Source organism: Erpetoichthys calabaricus, chromosome 18 (genome assembly GCF_900747795.2).
Source record: "Erpetoichthys calabaricus chromosome 18, fErpCal1.3, whole genome shotgun sequence".
Classification (NCBI taxonomy): Eukaryota; Metazoa; Chordata; class Cladistia; order Polypteriformes; family Polypteridae; genus Erpetoichthys; species Erpetoichthys calabaricus.
This window is the reverse complement of record NC_041411.2, coordinates 36,844,757-36,862,126: the sequence shown is the minus strand read 5'-3', so window position 1 is coordinate 36,862,126 and position 17,370 is coordinate 36,844,757. Positions and strand designations below refer to the sequence as shown.

The window sequence follows — 17,370 nt, the reverse complement described above, 5'->3', positions numbered from 1 at the left end:
GCATTCTCTTCAGACCCCCTTCAAACCTGACAGAGCTGGAGCAGTTTGCTCAGGAGGAGTGGGACAAACTACCTGTGGACAGGGGCAGAAGTCTCATGGAGAGCTCCAGGAATCGCTTGTTTGCAGTGACTGCCTTTAAATGTTGTGCAACAAAATATTAGGTCGAGGATCCCATCATTTTTGTCCATGCCATTTTCATTTGTGTTAGTTGAAATATTCTGTTGAAAAATAGATATAGAATAGTTAAATCTGGGATAAACAACAATGGGTGCCAACTCATTTTGTGAGTTTCAACTTATTTCAAAGACAACTGTGGGTTCTTCTTTTCCATGGGGAATACCATCAAATTTCTCCATGTCTATATATTAAAGAAAAAATATTTCATGGGATATGCTTACTTTTTCACATGACTGTAGAAGGAAATATTTTGGAAAACCTCCATTTTAATAAGAAAAATACAATATTAGAACCCCCACTTTAACATTTTTCTAATTCTAATTAGCAACCTTCTAATGCAACCCTCCAGACTGAGAGAACACTTCAGTATTCAAGTCACAGCTGGCAAATTTCATAAATGTGGCAAAAGCACAAGTGATTAATGACTAAGTAGATTGTAATTACTGATATTTATTAACACTAGAACTGCAGATTAAAATGTTGTTAAATCAGACACAAATATGTGCATCAAATTAGTGAAGAAAATCACAATTAATGTTTATTAAATTTCAAATTTGAAACATAACAGCCTGATAAAACAGACAAAATGTCATAAAACATGAAGCTGAGGAAGTAAACATTTTCAAAAGAAAAAAAGAGGGAACACATTTATCAACAAGTTTGTTTTACATTTTTATTTATTATTTTTTTTTTTTTTTTAATTCCAAACTTTTGGATTAAAAAATAAAACCTCTTAAGAGTCCTCTGTTGCCTTAGATTCAACAGTAAACATTGTGCTCCATGATCCCAAGGAGGTATATATCAAATTCTTCTTTTTCCTGTGATGCTCAATATAATACAGTTCTAGTACAGTCCATCACTGCTCACTCTGCTGACCTTCTGTGATAGAGGACACTGCTCCTTGGCCTTTGTTAACATCACTAATACAAGCCCATTGGCCATCCACAGATTCTTTCCATAAAGTTACCTGGAAGAAAAAAAAAGTAAATCTTACAAAGCTAAACGAATGAACACAATCATACTTACACAGATAAAAAACAGAAAGTACAGGGTGAGCCAAAATTAAGTACCACAATTCTAAAGGTTATTGCGCGAGGAAGAGGCAGCCGAGTGGGTTTGATAGGCAATCTCTTGTAGTTTCCAGTTGGCAGCATGACTTGGTCCGGTGCTCACCATGCTTTCTCTGTCAAAGCGTTCTTCAAAAACAATGAATCCATCATCACTACGCAATGTGCCTTCCGAACGCACTTCAGCATTCCTCCTAATGGTGACATCCCAAATCGAAAAAAAAATTCTTCAGTCGATGGCTAAATTTAGACTGACGGGTACAACATTGAACAGAAAATCTCCAGGTCGTCCTCGGACTGTATAAACACCTATAAGCATCTAAGCTGTAAGGGCATCAATTTTGCAGTCTTCTAGATGTTCAGTATGCAAACCTGCTTCTGCATTAGGCATTTCCAACACGTCTTTGAGGAGAATTGTGCATAAGGAACTTAATTTACATCCATTCAAAATGATGGTAGTGCAGGAACTCACTGAGAAAGACTAGGAGAGCCAAAGAGAGTTGTGAGCGAATATTCTGCAAACCGTTCATTGAGATGCCATCGTCATATGCAGTGAACTTCATCCGACCGCTGCACATTGAGCATGTTACACAGTTTGGTGTGCTGTTGCAGAATTTAGCATTGCAGGTCCTTACTTTTTTAAGAAGGGGGAAGCAACTGTCACTGTCATTTCAGAACGTTACTTTTGCGGCCACAATTGGAAGAAATGGATGTGGTGGATGCCTGATTTTAACAGGATGAAGCAACAACTCATACAGCATGGAGATCCATGCAAGTTTTGCAGAATAGGTTTCCGGAGACGCTGATCTCCCTGTGCGATGATGTCGGGTGGCCTTCACGTTTTCCTGATCTCCTTGTGATTTCTTCTTGTGGGGTTATCAGAAGTCGAAGGTATACACACACCAAGCTCAAAACCTTGAAGCCCTCAAGGACGATATTCACCATGAAATCGCCGCTATTCCCTTTGAAAAGGCCGAATGAGTTATGCGAGCATTCAGAAATCGTCTCGAAGAGTGTATCGCTAAGGATGGTCACCACCTTGAAGACATCATTTTTCAAACACAGTGAAAAATATCTACTTTGTATACCCTTTCTTGTGTTGTAATGAAATTTATTTTTTGTTTTTGTAGAATAAATGTTTGAAATGTGGTACTTCTTTTTGCCTCACCCTGTAGTGTCTAGCTATGTCTACACTACCAGCTTTACTAACACCACTTTCATTTTCAGGAAAATTCAACAAAGACCATATTTTTTTACTTTATTTTTTTGAACAAATTGTAAAAGGTCAATGTAATTAGAACTACAAATCATTCTTGAGATGTGTAAAAAGATTTAAATTTTAACAAGTCTGAAATTCAGAATGTGAACGACCAGCCACAGGAAATGCAGAATTTTTGACTTTCATATACACACACACACACACACACACACACATATATATATATGTATACTTATGTAAATTTATGCATATATATATATTTATATATATAAAATTATTTTCGCGTTTGAAACGGAAATTACGTATGACCACGTGATATGAAAATTACATATGAAACGGAAATTACGTATGAACCACAGAACATATTATAATACAGGAACTAATCACTTCGTTTGTGGACGCCATTTTTAAATTGTCTTTACGAATTGTTATTATTTGTGTGCGCCCCGCATCACCTCTCTCCCACCCCTCCCGTCTGGACTACAGCGCTGAGCCGTCCACCACCAGGCGCGTTCTGAGAGAGAAGTTTTATTTATTCGTCCACGTGACTATCGCTGAAACAGCCACATTGAAACTTTTTTTTAGTTGGCAGCACTTGATAGTAGAAGAGATGAGGAAAACAGCTTTGCGTCTTTCTACTTTTTAACTGCGCCGAGCTGTAAACAATGTGAAGACGAGACCGCCTTCAGCTGCGAGGGGTCGTGAGAACAAAGTGGACGCTGGGAGGCGCGGAATGTCGGCTGCTCTGCCGAGTCGAGAGCTTCGCAGTTTCGGGCAGCATCCTCTCTTCTCACACTGTTTGTGACACTTCAAGTCCCCCGTCGGCTCCTGGGAGAGTGGAAATCTTTGCAAATGAGTGTAATCGGCGCCATCGAAGCAGGACTCTGTTTGTAAATTGCCCTGCACAACTACTTACTGTCCCTTAAGGTGGACGATCACATAGAAAATGTAATTTCTATACCACAGCGGTCGTGTAGCGCCTTTCACAAGGGATCTACTACTTACCTGTTGTGTTATAGCACCTTTAAAATGTAGTTTACCCAAAACCACTCCAGTAGTGCTTAATGTATCTTTACTTCTTAAATGTTAATGTTTTACTGTTTAATAACTTATAGACTACATTTTATTTTTTTCCCTTGCACCTAGTGAGCGAAGCCACTGGGTAATCAACTAGTATATGTGTGTGTGTGTGTATGTATATATATATATATATATTATATATATATATATATTGTTTTTGTTCTCTGGATCAGCAAACTTACTAAGAGTACTAAAACACATGCAACTTTGTTTGCAAATCTCTCTCTACTCCCACAAAAAAAGTTTAGTATTAATGTAATGTGTAGAAGTATGAAATGTGCAAGGCACAAAAAGTCTTTAATAGCTCATACTGCTCATTTCTCAACGCGTGATGTGTAATTGCTAGGTTTAGGCATAGCCTGCATGAAAATATACCGAAAATAGCATTATAGATTGCATCTTGAAAATACCCTAACCTTATTGTCTCCTCCAGACACAGCAAGGATGTTTCCAGTGATGGACCAACTAACATGCCAAACAACATCATTGAATTTGTGAAGAAGCTTAACTGTCCAAGCATTCCCTGCTGGATCGTCACAGGTCCAGATAAATACTCTGCCATCCTATTAAAAAAATAAATAAATAAACAAATGAACACACTGAATCCAAAATATAATTACAGTTACGGTATGTCACCATTTAGGATCAAATATTTTACAATTAACCCTACTGCTCTATGCCATTACAGAGAACACAAACACTTGAGTTTTAGCTCAGCACACATAAATACCATGAAAGCATATTAAGGATTTGTTGACATTAAAAGCCGTCAAATCCATTTAGTCCCCATTGTAAAGATATACAGTATACTCTCAGAACTGATGAAACACTACATAATTGGAACTATTTTTTTCTTCACAAATTGTAGTTGGGAGATTTTTTTTTAAAGCTTTCTCTGTTGTGACATTTTCTCAGCTATAGCTTGTCATAAAGGCAGTGTATTCTCCAGCTGTGCTGCTTACTTTGAAGGTCTTTCATTGAGAAACAGTGCTACTGAAATGGTTTTGAATCCCTTGCTTTGCATAATTTATTCATTACTGTTATGTTGACTTTGAGTACTATGCCAGATTTTGTACTTTTGCAATGTAGTGGTGTTAGGTTTGCATAGCTCATTTTGATAAGCACACCTACATGATCCTTCTTGTATTTCTCGATGTAGCATTTTGGGTATTTTCTTAAAAGTTTTTAATTACATTGCTTTGACAAAATATGTAATGCAGTGCTGTAATTTCTTCATATATAACATGCATTTTGAGGGTCTACTCTACCTGGCATTATTACTTAAACTACATAATGCTTTTTGATCCACAGATTACCCTGGGAAGAACAGGAATGTGGTGGTCATCAATGCTGCCTTACAGCTGCAGAGACCTGGGTGTCAAATCCAAGAGTATGCACTGTTCATGTTGACTTTAAATTTCTCCAGATGATTTGTGTGGACATTCTCTATGATATTTATATGTACTGCCACCTCTAAATTGAACATTTGAGAGTATGAAAACACTGAAGCCTAAGTTGTCCTCATCCAAGATAAACAAAAAAAAAAGCTCTATAGTAGCAATTTCTCATTTTCTTTCTTTCTGGAGTAATATGTATTCAAACATATTGTTAAGTTGTATGCTGGCACTGTTCTCGTTATAGTAATGCATGACCACCCAAGGCCCACCTCTGTTTAAGTTATTACTTTTGCAATTTTTTTTTTTTTTTTATATTGTTATTTTATTAATTTTCATTGTAATCATTCCATACAAACAGATCAATTTATAACCCAACAAATTTGAAGACAAATCAAACCCCACCCCTGAGAAGGAGAGCTTAGCTAAAGGAAAATTGCTTTAAGCTTTTTAATAAGGCAACATTAGACAAAAGAAGGGGAGAAGTAAATATCTATATAAATATGAGATGGAGAAGGGAGTTAAATGCAATAATAGTTAATTCTCTTATTCTAAAATAATAATGATTAAATCCTGCCATGTTTTGAAAAAATTTTGTACAGATCCTCTAACTGAAAATTTGATTTTTTCCAATTTCAAATAATATAAAACATTGGTTTCCCACTGACTTATAAGAGGAGAATTAGGATTCTTCCAATTTAACAAAATAAGTCTGCGTGCCAAAAGTGTAGTGAATGCAATCACCGTTTGCTTGTCCTTCTCCAATTCCAGTCCATCTGGAAGGACACCAAACACAGCTGTTAATGGGTTAGGAGGGATTGTGATACTAAGGCTGTCAGAGAGGCACTTAAAAATTTTTGTCCAAAATGATGTTAGTTTGGTGCAGGCCCAGAACATGTGACCCAGTGAGGCAGGAGCTTGGTTGCAGCGCTCGCAGGTTGGATTCTGGCCTGGAAACATTTTGGACAGTTTTAAGCGAGACAGATGAGCTCGATATATAATTTTTAGTTGAATAATTCTATGCTTTGCGCATATAGAACTCGAGTGAATTCTCTGCTTTGCTACTTTTGCAATTTTTAAACTAACTGCTTAAAGGAAAGCAATAATTACAATATTCATGTCACTGCAACATATATCAAAAAATTAAACAAGATAAAGTGTTTGCCTTTTATATTTGTCTTATATTTTTTTGGTAGTGGTGATGATGGAGTCACTTTAATGCAACACAAACCTTCACATAATTAGTGTTGTCTTATATTTTTATGACAAAAAAGAAAAGCAACACAACTTTTTTCCTGTCTTTTCATTTCTTCTACAGATTATACACTTTAAAAGATCAACCTGTCAAATAAAAAAGTAGTATAGTTCACAAATGTCTTTGGTTTGTTACCATGTTACTTAATGCATGGTCAGTCAGGAGTAATAAAAGCACATTCTTAGTGCTTAAGAACACTAAGAACATGTACAGAATTGTGAAGGATCTGCATTCTGGGAAAACAACAAACTGCACAACAATGTGCATAGTGGTCATATTAAGTATTTCTAAGCATCCCATTCTTAATATTTAAAAAAGTAATGATACTGCTGAAAAAAGCATTCTGACAAAGATGTAAAGTAACAAAATGTCTCAATTAAAGAAGACTTTATATTGTGCTTTTAATAAATGAGAAAACTGCTAGAAAAGCATGGTAACGTGCAGATACATGCCTGTGAACAGCTGGCAATTGTGCTTGTAGGAAGACCTATTGAAGGAGCCCAAGCTACATCTCTAACCCAATCACTGTGCGCCTCTAGTTTTTGATCTTCTTTCCACTGACCATCTTCTTCCCTATAAAGAAAATGCAAACATTGCAATTTTAAATGCATATGCAAATAACAAGGAACAATAAACTGGACTGCATGCCATTTTTATAACATTTTAGTCTATGCCACTAAAGCAGACAGAAAAAAAATGTGAGCAGGAATTACTTTTTCCCATTTTGGCCCCAACAGAAAACTATACCTACATTTTTCAGTTCAACCAATTTCTTTATTAACAACTAATGTCAATCTTTGCTTAATTACACCTTGAATTTTATTTAAAGTCATGCTCTGCCCAAAAATTTTGTCCCATGTGTCTTGTAGGGATGACCAAGAAAGCTTAACATTTTTTAAATGTAGAATGAGGTAAAAAGGTTTAAAACAGAATCAGTGCTGGGTGTAAACAGGAACTGCAATCTGCAGAATGAGGTAAAAAGGTTTAAAACAGAATCAGTGCTGGGTGTAAACAGGAACTGCAATCTGCATGGAACTGAGCTTATGCATTGAAGACAGGACTCTTGACCAATGAATGAGGGGGAGAGGCAGACCTTCAATACAAAAGCTCAATTCTAATGCAAGTTGCAATGCCTGTTCATGGCTGGTGCCGATTTTTCAGCATCCATAAGTAAGTTTATCATGAAGTATTTATTAAAAAACATATTTATATATTTTGAAAAGACCAAACATGCAAAATCTCTAGTAACAGCATGTACATTAAGGACAAGTCTGATAAATTTCACAGAAAATAAAACATACTCCTCTGTGATTTTCTAAACTGAATTACAAAAGAGAGACTGAAACCAGATTTTGTTTCGTTTTAAAGAAGAATATCTAAATTGCTAACCTAATATAACACTTTTAAACCCATTTAATCCAACTCAGATTTACAGACTGTAAAACTAGTCCAAGACTAAAAACAAGAAAGTCTGCTTTATATTGGTGCTTTAAAAGTACCGGTAATAGGCTTTCACTAACTACACAACTAATTACTTTGATGGATTTGAAATGTTTGCAATGCTACAGAAATCATGTACAGTATGTGTTTTATAATGGGTGTTACACAATGCTATAAACATTCATGTACGAAATATACACATTAATATGGTAAGTCTATATATTTTCAATAATTTTTTACATTTAGTACCAGTTACTGTATGTCATGTATTACTTTTTTTTTTTTTTAAATATACTAATTTCACTTTACTAGATAAAGTAAGAAAACCATAATGTTTTTATTCAGTCCCATACAGCTAGAATATTTACAGAATCTGTTAAAATGAATGCAGATGTGTTACATGCTAAATAATACAACATACATATAAATTTTAAAAACCAAAGATTTATTAACACTCAAATGTAAAACTTACTTCCATAATTTGACCAGATTGTCGCAACCTCCAGAGACAAATCTTTTGATGTAGTTTGGCTTCTGTCCAGATGGCTGGTCAATAAGACTACTAGGTACAACAGCAGGAGCCCAGCTAACTGCATTGCAGCCAATCTAAGAATTAAAACACAGTATCAATGAATACATTAGAGTATTTTTTTTTTTTTTACATTTTTTCAAATTTCCATTGTAATAATTATAAAGAATCGGGACAAATAAAAACAGGGGAACAAAAATTAAAAAAAAAAAAAAAAAAAAAAATCACAACCAGCTATACACAAAAAAGAAACAGTTTAATGTATATCCCTCTAAAAATTTTTAAGTAACACAAATTGTTTAGCAAACATTAAAGCAAATCAAATCCAATGAAGAATCATGTTAATAAATAAATAAATATAATGGGTATATTTTAAATAGAAATCAAGGTTAACTTCATTATCTTCATAAATTAGAACTTTAATATGTTTAGTGTGCAACTTGAATCAGACAATGATTTGATAGTAACAGTGCTAAACGTCTATAAATATTGTCTGTTACGCTATAAGACAATTTGGGCATATCAAAGTGATGACAAAGATTATGTAAAAACTCAACACTCCTATGTACAAAAGACATTTAAAAATCCTAATTAAGGAAAATAGCAAGTGACTTTCTCTGGATTATGAATTCAAAAAGGTTAGCATTTTCATCTCCACAGTTGTGCGAAAACATATCACTGAGGTCAAAACTGAAACTTTTAAAGTTGTTACAGTACTACGATATATTAGAAAATACACACAAGATCCTTAAACAACTAAAATATGCTTTTGAATATATAAAGAATGAAAATGCTATCTCACAAATCATTTTTGTTAATAATAGCCTAGCAATCAATAATAAAACTTTCTTTTGAAACATCAAAGTGGTGTCAATGACATTTGATACAGCAACATCCCCAGAAATTAATAATCTTGCCTCTCTACTCGACCTAATGTACACGCAGCATTTAGTGTAGATGGTTCATCTTGAAAATTTGTAATTTTTCTCTATGATATAATACGATTATCAAGACAGCTATATTAAACACAACTTTTTTTATTTTTAAATAACAGTGCCATTTTGCTGGTTGCATAACTACACATATTTAAATTAACTGTTTAAGGTGTACATATATATTTCTAGAAAGGTTCAAGGTAGGAAAGATGTGCAGGGGTTAATGATTGTTTCTGTGCGGACTGTTTTTCTCAGAGTACTTTGATTTTCCTCCCACATCACAAACACATGCAAGTTAAGCTTATTTTCTGTTGTACAGTGGATTGCTATATGCATATGAGTGAGTGTGTATATTACATAACAAGACTAATGCAACATCTGTATACACAGATTATAAAAATGTAGAGCTTTTGGAAAGACAGACACATTTAAAAATGTATTTCTTCTTTAAAATAGTATAAAAAATAGTATAAAACTTTATCTTTTTTAATGTTTGGAAAACTTTCCACATTTAACATTGTACCTTTAGTTTTAATATGAAGGGTATCCAGAAGCTTTCGAACCTAAACCACAAAGGGGGATTTTGATGGTACTGATGTAGAAAGTGGCCAAAGATTAGCCTGTGTATTTATTACAATATTGGGAATTAGTAGTTTCTAGCATATGTAGTCTTTAGTACATGTGTCTTGTTTCAGTCAGCATGGGAAAGAAGAACAAGATAAAAAAAACAGTACTGAAGTCACAACTTTAGAAAATAATATGTCTTTGGAGATTGGTTCTTGTCTAATCAACATTTACCAGGGTGTCTTCACATTTCACAGTCAAGAGATGAGCTGTAAAATTCCATTGTGGAGGAATATATCTGATGGTCCAGGCTGTGGCTGTATTTTGTCACTGACTGCAGCAAGAACCTTGCCGCTTTGCAGTAAACTGTAATCAAGAATGCATGTGCAATATCCATGCAGAAAGTACCTAAGCAAGAATGCAAACTAAAGACTCTGGACCTATAAGAACTCACCACCAACTACTAAACTACCATACTTGACGTCTAAAGTAAGTATCGGTTTCTCAGACAAAGATATGTAGTCTTCACCTAAGAAAATGGAAGAACTGTACAAAAACTCCAAACACTGACTACAATATTAGTTAAATATAAGCACTTACTGTATGAGCATTGGCAATCTTCTTGATTTCCCATTGCCCATCTCCAGTAAAGGTAAGCAAGGAGATTGCACCATCAGAGCTACCACATGCAAGAATCAGTCCAAACTCATATGGTCCCCAACAAACAGAATTTACTGCAAATAAAATAATTTAGCTTTAATTAAGTAACTATAAAATTGGTATATACATTAAATATAGATAAGTGCATGCATAAAAAACTATCTTAATAAACATAACCAAATATTTGATTTATATCAATGTTTTTGTTTAAGCCATCTGGGAAAAGAAGATCAGATTGATTACATTGACACAGTCAAATTGTCCCAGCAGTATTAATGCTAGTCAAATGGATCAATTTAATAAAGTGATAATGCTGTCGGGGGGAAAACAATTCAGTAGGGTATTGCTCAGTTTGGTCACAAAAGAAAAGTGCAAGGATTTATCCTTTGTGCAATCTATGGAAATTCAGAAACACTGCAATTTATTAGTACTTTCGTATAATGAATCTATTCACAAGCAACAAAGCCATAATGTGAAGGTATTGGTTAGGGTGAACATAGAATGGTTTTTTTAAAGATTTACATGAAAAACACCAAGCTTAATAAATAGAAAACAGAGTTGGCTACATATTAGTTCATTCTGGGGAATGGGCTTTATTGACAAATTTTGTATTTAGACATCAATACACATCATGGGTTAATTAAATATTCCTCATCAAAAATGTTTATAAAAAACATTTTTATGAGTAGATATTTCATTGCCAGTTATAGAGGAGGAGTAACACACTGCTTCTCTTGGGGACTGGGGAGGCTGCTTGAAATGATTTAATCTCCATACCTAAGAAAAATGTGGAATATTTGGATAACTACAGACCAGTGGAAACCAATTGTGATGAAGTGATATTAATCTAACAGGCTGAACCAAGACAGCAGAAAAGCAGAACTTTATTTATCTCTAGAATTACTTAGTGGCATTCTGTATTTTTGTACTTCTATCAGTTTCCACCTTTTTATCTCAAATATTAACTGAAAAAAGGCAATCTTCACCTCACCGTCTCTGTAATTATGTAAACCACTGGAAGTCAAAGAAATGAAAGCATCACCAGACAGAAAGCCTACTTATTGTCTTCACCTTAAATTGAAATGTCATTAGTACTAAGTTTCTACAGTAAAATACCTGAAGAATCATGCCCAGTGTATTCATACATCTTGTCCCAAGTTCCATTTTCTTCCTTCCAAATGATGACTTTTCTGTCATATGAACAAGATGCCAATATATTTCCATACATTGGATGAGCCCATGCTACTTGCCATACTGGTCCTTCATGACTAGTTAAAAGAAAATAAAAGTAATGATAAGACATAACTTTGTAATTTTTCAAAATCCTTATAATAATCTTAAACTCTGAAATAAATTCTTGTCTCCCCATAACAACATTGTTTGATACACTAATGTTATGAAAGAGCAACTCTCAATGTTTTGTTTCTGCATTTCTTTTCTAGTGGGTGGTTGTATTGCCTTTACTACATCTTATAAATGCATATCCTCATAATGTGGTTCAGTACACTGTTAACGCCATTGTGAAATATAATACATCATTAAAGGAATACTCCACTCAAAAATCATATTATTTTTATATGTTATTTGTCCCATTGTAATTTGTAGTGATGGCTGAAAAATCTTCCTACAATGACGAACACTGGACAACAGCAAACAATATCCAAAAGTCCAGAAAAAAGACAGATAAACTATACTTTTATAGAATTGTGCATGTTCTGCAACATCTTATTGTGATAACAAAAACAAAGTAGACACAATGAACTTCTACTGCACCTATACTGTAACTATGCAGCTGCATACTGTTTAATACTGAATTAAATCATCGCACTAAATGAGACCCTTTAACGTGGATACCCAAGCCTTACTCAAAGTATATATGTTTATATGGTTATTATTATTACAAGTACATAGTACAGTTAAATTATTACTTGCATGTGCTTATCACCTTACAACATGTAATTTTGGAAAAAAAGCCATCATATATTAATAATATTTTGCTTTTTTTCTGATTTTGCTTAAACTGAAATTCATTAATTCTCGTTTGTATTCCCTGCATACACAGCATGGCAAACATAATGAGATAAATACATCACTGAATCTAAAAGTCATCAACCAACTGGCTCTGCAATTGCACTTACCCTCTTAAATCTGCTACGAGGATCTGTCCTCCATTCTTAACATCAAATATTTTAACTGATCGGTCAGAAGAACATGTGGCAAGTCGAGTACCATAATAATCCATCTGGGCATCATGCTATGAAAGTAAGAGCGATTATGAAATAATGAGATCACCCACTAAATAAAAAGAATTTCTGTGAAAACATTTGACTGACTTCTTGATCAATACATATTTTCCTACTACAGAATTACAAAACTTGACACCTCTAAATATCAGAAAATATTTATTTATTTTAATTAATTAATAAATTATGTACATATCATGCCAACTTCTCTATAAATTTCAAATGCTGATTACTTAATACTTACAATCATGTCCTCATGGGATGTGTCAACTGTGTTAATTACAGACACCTAAAAGGGAAGAATATGAGCTAAGGTTATACATATGACAAAAATTAATTAAAAGAATAAGACCTGTAAAATATACAATACTCATTTTCTATGTGTGTGTCCTAAGCCTGTCCAATACACAATTTGGTAACTATATGTGAATGAGTGGAGAGACCACAAGAGGGCACACTCGCCTATGCTAGGCTTAAGTCACCCAAAAATTATATTTCTTTTATGTTTTTTACGCAATGTAGTTTGTAGTAGTGGCTGAGAAACACTTTTAACTTTATGCTTTTGTGGAGGAAGGCCATAAAGTCTATGACTGAACAGGAGCCAATTTTGAACAATGCTGGACAAAAGCAAACAATGTGGAAAAAAAGAAAAAATAAATAAATTGAAGATAGGATTTTTGGCCAATGAATGAGGTGAAGAGGTGTATCTTCAACTCAAAATCACAGTATTATGGGAATACGCATCCCAAGTTTATGCTACACCCTGGGTTTACCAGAAGTATTTATAATATTTTAGGAAATAAATGCATGCATTTTGCATGTTTTGAACATACAAATGTATAACAGACATAAGGATTATGCGACATGAGTTATCAGAATTTTTTTTTTCTTTTCTCTATGGGTGTTTTTTACACTGTTCGCTATTGTCCAACGTTGGATACTATAGGGCCCCATTTTACTAGAGCATTTGTTATGTCCTTTCTCCAGGAAAACATGAGATCAAAAATTCTCTCAGTCAGCACTACAAACTACATGGGGTAAGTAACATGTAGACAAAATATCATTTTTGGGTGGAGTATTCCTTTAAGGGATTTGTGGGTAATCACAAATGTTTAATTTAGAAATTTTAATTATTAATAACTGATTATTTTAAATAAATTATCTATTATTGCAAATGTAAAAATTCCTAGTCATACACTGCCTGATAGCAATATACTGTAAATATAAACATCGATCCAAAAAAGCACCAATTCATGATCATAAAAATAACGATGCTATATGAACATATTTACTGGACCTTTAACCTAACTCCAAAAACTCAATATTAAATGTGAACAATAAAACAAAAATATGAACAGTACACCTCATGTGGAGATAATGTCTGCAGAAATTAAGCACATTTTTAAAATAAACACCCTACCTTCATATGTTAGCTCCATGTCTCACATAAAACTTGGGGAATGTTAAATATAGATTTACAAGAAAACCATAATCTCCTCATCCAACACTAAATAATGTTTTGTTAATTATGGAATAAATGGTAAAATTTGTTTATGGTGCAAAATCTGGACTTACTTGTACTTGTAACTTTCAATCCCTTTTCTAAAACAACTCCTTAGTTCGAGATCATAGGCGGGGGCTGTGGAATTGGACTCGGTAAAAATGTACCAATTCCAGCTAAATGTGAATTATAATGTGTCAACATTTCCAATTTCACATATGCCTATTTGATTAAGCTATGTTTCTTTTCAGGGAATATTTTTATTAATACTGTAAACTGATTTTTATTTATGGTAGTTTAAATCCATGCACAAATTCACAACCTTTTAACAAAGACAGCTGTTTATTAACACTTAACATTTCCAAATTGTTTTGATTGTGATCTGTGCCAGTCCGCCATTGAAGATGTTGGTGAAAAACTATGTGAAAATCATGCAATAAATCAGTAGTTCTACTAGTTCCAAAAAGAATGCACTTACAAGAAAGAGCGTCACATTTAAAAAGACGCTTGCAGCATTTTCATTCAAAAAAGTGTTAGTGGCTGATGAAATGGCCTATGTCTTCAATGTTGTGTACTTACAATCAAGACCGTAAATACAGTACATTAAGTCTAACAAGCTCTGCTACACGTCTAAGAGGAATTGAAATTTAAGCAATCAACGTAGACCTCTGTGTATTCAGCATTAACATTTGCTGGGTACCATCTACTGGAATGTATTTTGTAATGCATGATGTAATGAAATGCATTGCATTTTTCATTCCAGGAGATTGTGCATCACAAACATTAGAATTGCTTTTATGAAGTCCATATCAATGGCATGTAACAGAGATATAACCCTGAGCAGACACATACAAAACACAGACACTTGTCCTTTTATTAAGATGGATTAGGAGTCGGAGTTAGAGTAGTTGGTACCATAAATGTAAGAATCAGAATCAAACGTTTTGTGCACCAATTCCACAGCTCTGGTCACAGTGAAGCAGATCCTACCCAGAAGTGTTGGAAACAAGCAAGGAACCAACTAAGGACAAAATATCTGTCATTTGCAGGGAACTGTCATCAACTCACCCACACAGACTCATACAAGTACAACTGAAATTTATGAGCAAATATCGATTTTCTGAACTTGTGTAACTCTACATCAGGGAGCAACAGCTCATCGATCATGAGGTGCAAGGAGTAGCCAATACCAGATTGGCGTTTTCCAGTTCATTGTAGGACTCACACACACATACCAATACTGAGGCAATTTAGAGACTTGGGACATTCTAACAGCAAAACGTTTAACTTACAAGAGAAAGAATCACTCCCAGAAGAAATCGATTTTAGCACTGGGAGCACATTTACATTTTACTGAGAAGCCACCCCACACACTTCAAAATAAAGGTGCCAAGCTGGTTCTTTACTGCAAATGCCATAGTGAACCCATTTTTGTTTTCCAAAAGAAACATCCATTTGAATGTTCCAAAAAGAATCTTTTATTTAGATCCTTAACAGGTTCCATGAATAATCAGGAACAGACATAACAGATTTGTGAAATACCACTGGGTTCCTGATTTTTAAAAGGACTCTTGCTGCATACAATAACACAAACTAAGATCAGATTTTTTTGATCTTCAGTATCCTGCTAGGTAAACTCCTATTCATTAAAGATTCGCTTTGTGCACATAGATGTATTAGGAACCTTTTTAAAATACAAAGAACCAATTTCACATACAAAGAATGGGTTCTTTATCAAGCAATGGCTCTACAATGAACCACACAACCCAGCAAAGGGGCAATTAATAACTAATATTATTAAGAGTGCAGCTTGGAACTGAACTGGGGCTCAACAGCTGCCAGGCATGCTTCCCAATGCATCTGGGAAAGTCACAATTTACAAACATTAAACAAGTAACTTCATGCTAATTGTCTGGATAAAACAGATGTATTATTATTATTAATAATAATACTAAAGGACCCTGAGCGTTTTTCATTTGCTGGTTAGTTTAAATAATTCTGTCTTTATTGAGTTATCATGTAAACATGACTAAAAAAAAAAAAAATTAAAAAGCTTTAGATAACATATTATTTTTATTAATAAATCTAACTTTCTTTTTAAACATATTTAATGAGGAAAAGCATTTTAATAGATAACATATTATTTTTATTAATAAATCTAACTTTCTTTTTAAACATATTTAATGAGGAAAAGCATTTTAATATAAAAAGTAAAACCGGAAATACATTTTCTGTATATTAATTCTACTTGAGGTGTTGGTTTTAAACTGGCCACTGGCTCCGTTACTCATGACCCGTGGGATAAGCGGATCTCAGTACGTAATTACTGTATAGACAAAATGATAATAGAAAATTAAAACAATTAACGGAAAAGGGCACTTATTTGTAATAGATGAAATATCACTGATTAATAAAAAAGTCGAGGTTTTGAAAATCAACGGTAACCAGTTGATTCATAAATGTTGTAAGTCGCCTTGGATAAACGCGTCAGCCAAATAATGTAAAAATGTAAAACAAAATATGTAATTTCTCATTAGCTACTAATGAATGTTTCCTGGGATTCTCAATTTAATTCTATTAACAATCGGATGCTGTAATCTCCGTGTTGTATACATATCATAATCAATAACAGAATGCACAGTGGATCAAATCGGAAGTTGTACTGCCGGCTCCAAAAGTCCAACATGACAGCTAGACGTGGCAATGAATGAGGACTTAAATGAATGAAATCTGTAGTGTAATCGCTACATTCATGTACATCAATACACTTTTTGCTTAATACGAGGCACTTATGACCTTGTGCTTTAAGGATTAAAACAAAATAGTGAAACATCTGGATACCGACAGCATGTTTAGGAAGAAGAAACGCCAGAGAACCCGTTTAACAATGGTAAAGTGCTCCAAGCGGTTTGACTCACCATGGCTGTATCGAGCTCGGAAACAGATCCTGATGTACGACAAATCAGTCCCGTGTATATTAAAAATGAGTCTGACAAACTGTGTGTACTTTTTTGCCACTTTTCCCAGCAGCGAACACCTAATTGCCTCAGACGTGGCAACTCCTAGCTCTCGTTTTCCCTCTTACTTCCGCCAGAGTCACAGCTCCACGAGCCCGACTACAACTGACAACGCATCAGACTGAGTTCCCAATCAGAGAGCCAAACACAAAGGGAATGCTAATGCCTGACCTGCGCAGTCTTTATTTCGTACCGAATGGCCAATGTTCAGTTTATTGTTTATGACCCACTAATCCAACTATGTTATTTGGGTTGGAGATGGTGGCACTGGCCAAAACACAGGAGAATG

The 17,370-nt window shown here is 34.3% G+C and overlaps 1 protein-coding gene across 1 annotated transcript; it reads right to left on the bottom strand.

The window, feature by feature from the left end:
* Positions 1-689: 689 nt before the first annotated feature.
* sec13 (SEC13 homolog, nuclear pore and COPII coat complex component) lies at positions 690-17,183 on the bottom strand. The gene is made up of 9 exons (XM_028824761.2): positions 16,983-17,183; positions 12,808-12,852; positions 12,459-12,574; positions 11,437-11,588; positions 10,261-10,394; positions 8,105-8,238; positions 6,645-6,765; positions 3,960-4,106; positions 690-1,144 (listed from the first exon to the last, which is right to left on the bottom strand). Exons 1-9 carry the CDS (start codon positions 16,983-16,985, stop codon positions 1,034-1,036), a joined length of 963 nt encoding a protein of 320 aa, XP_028680594.1. The 5' UTR covers positions 16,986-17,183; the 3' UTR covers positions 690-1,033.
* Between the last annotated feature and the right edge of the window lie 187 nt (positions 17,184-17,370).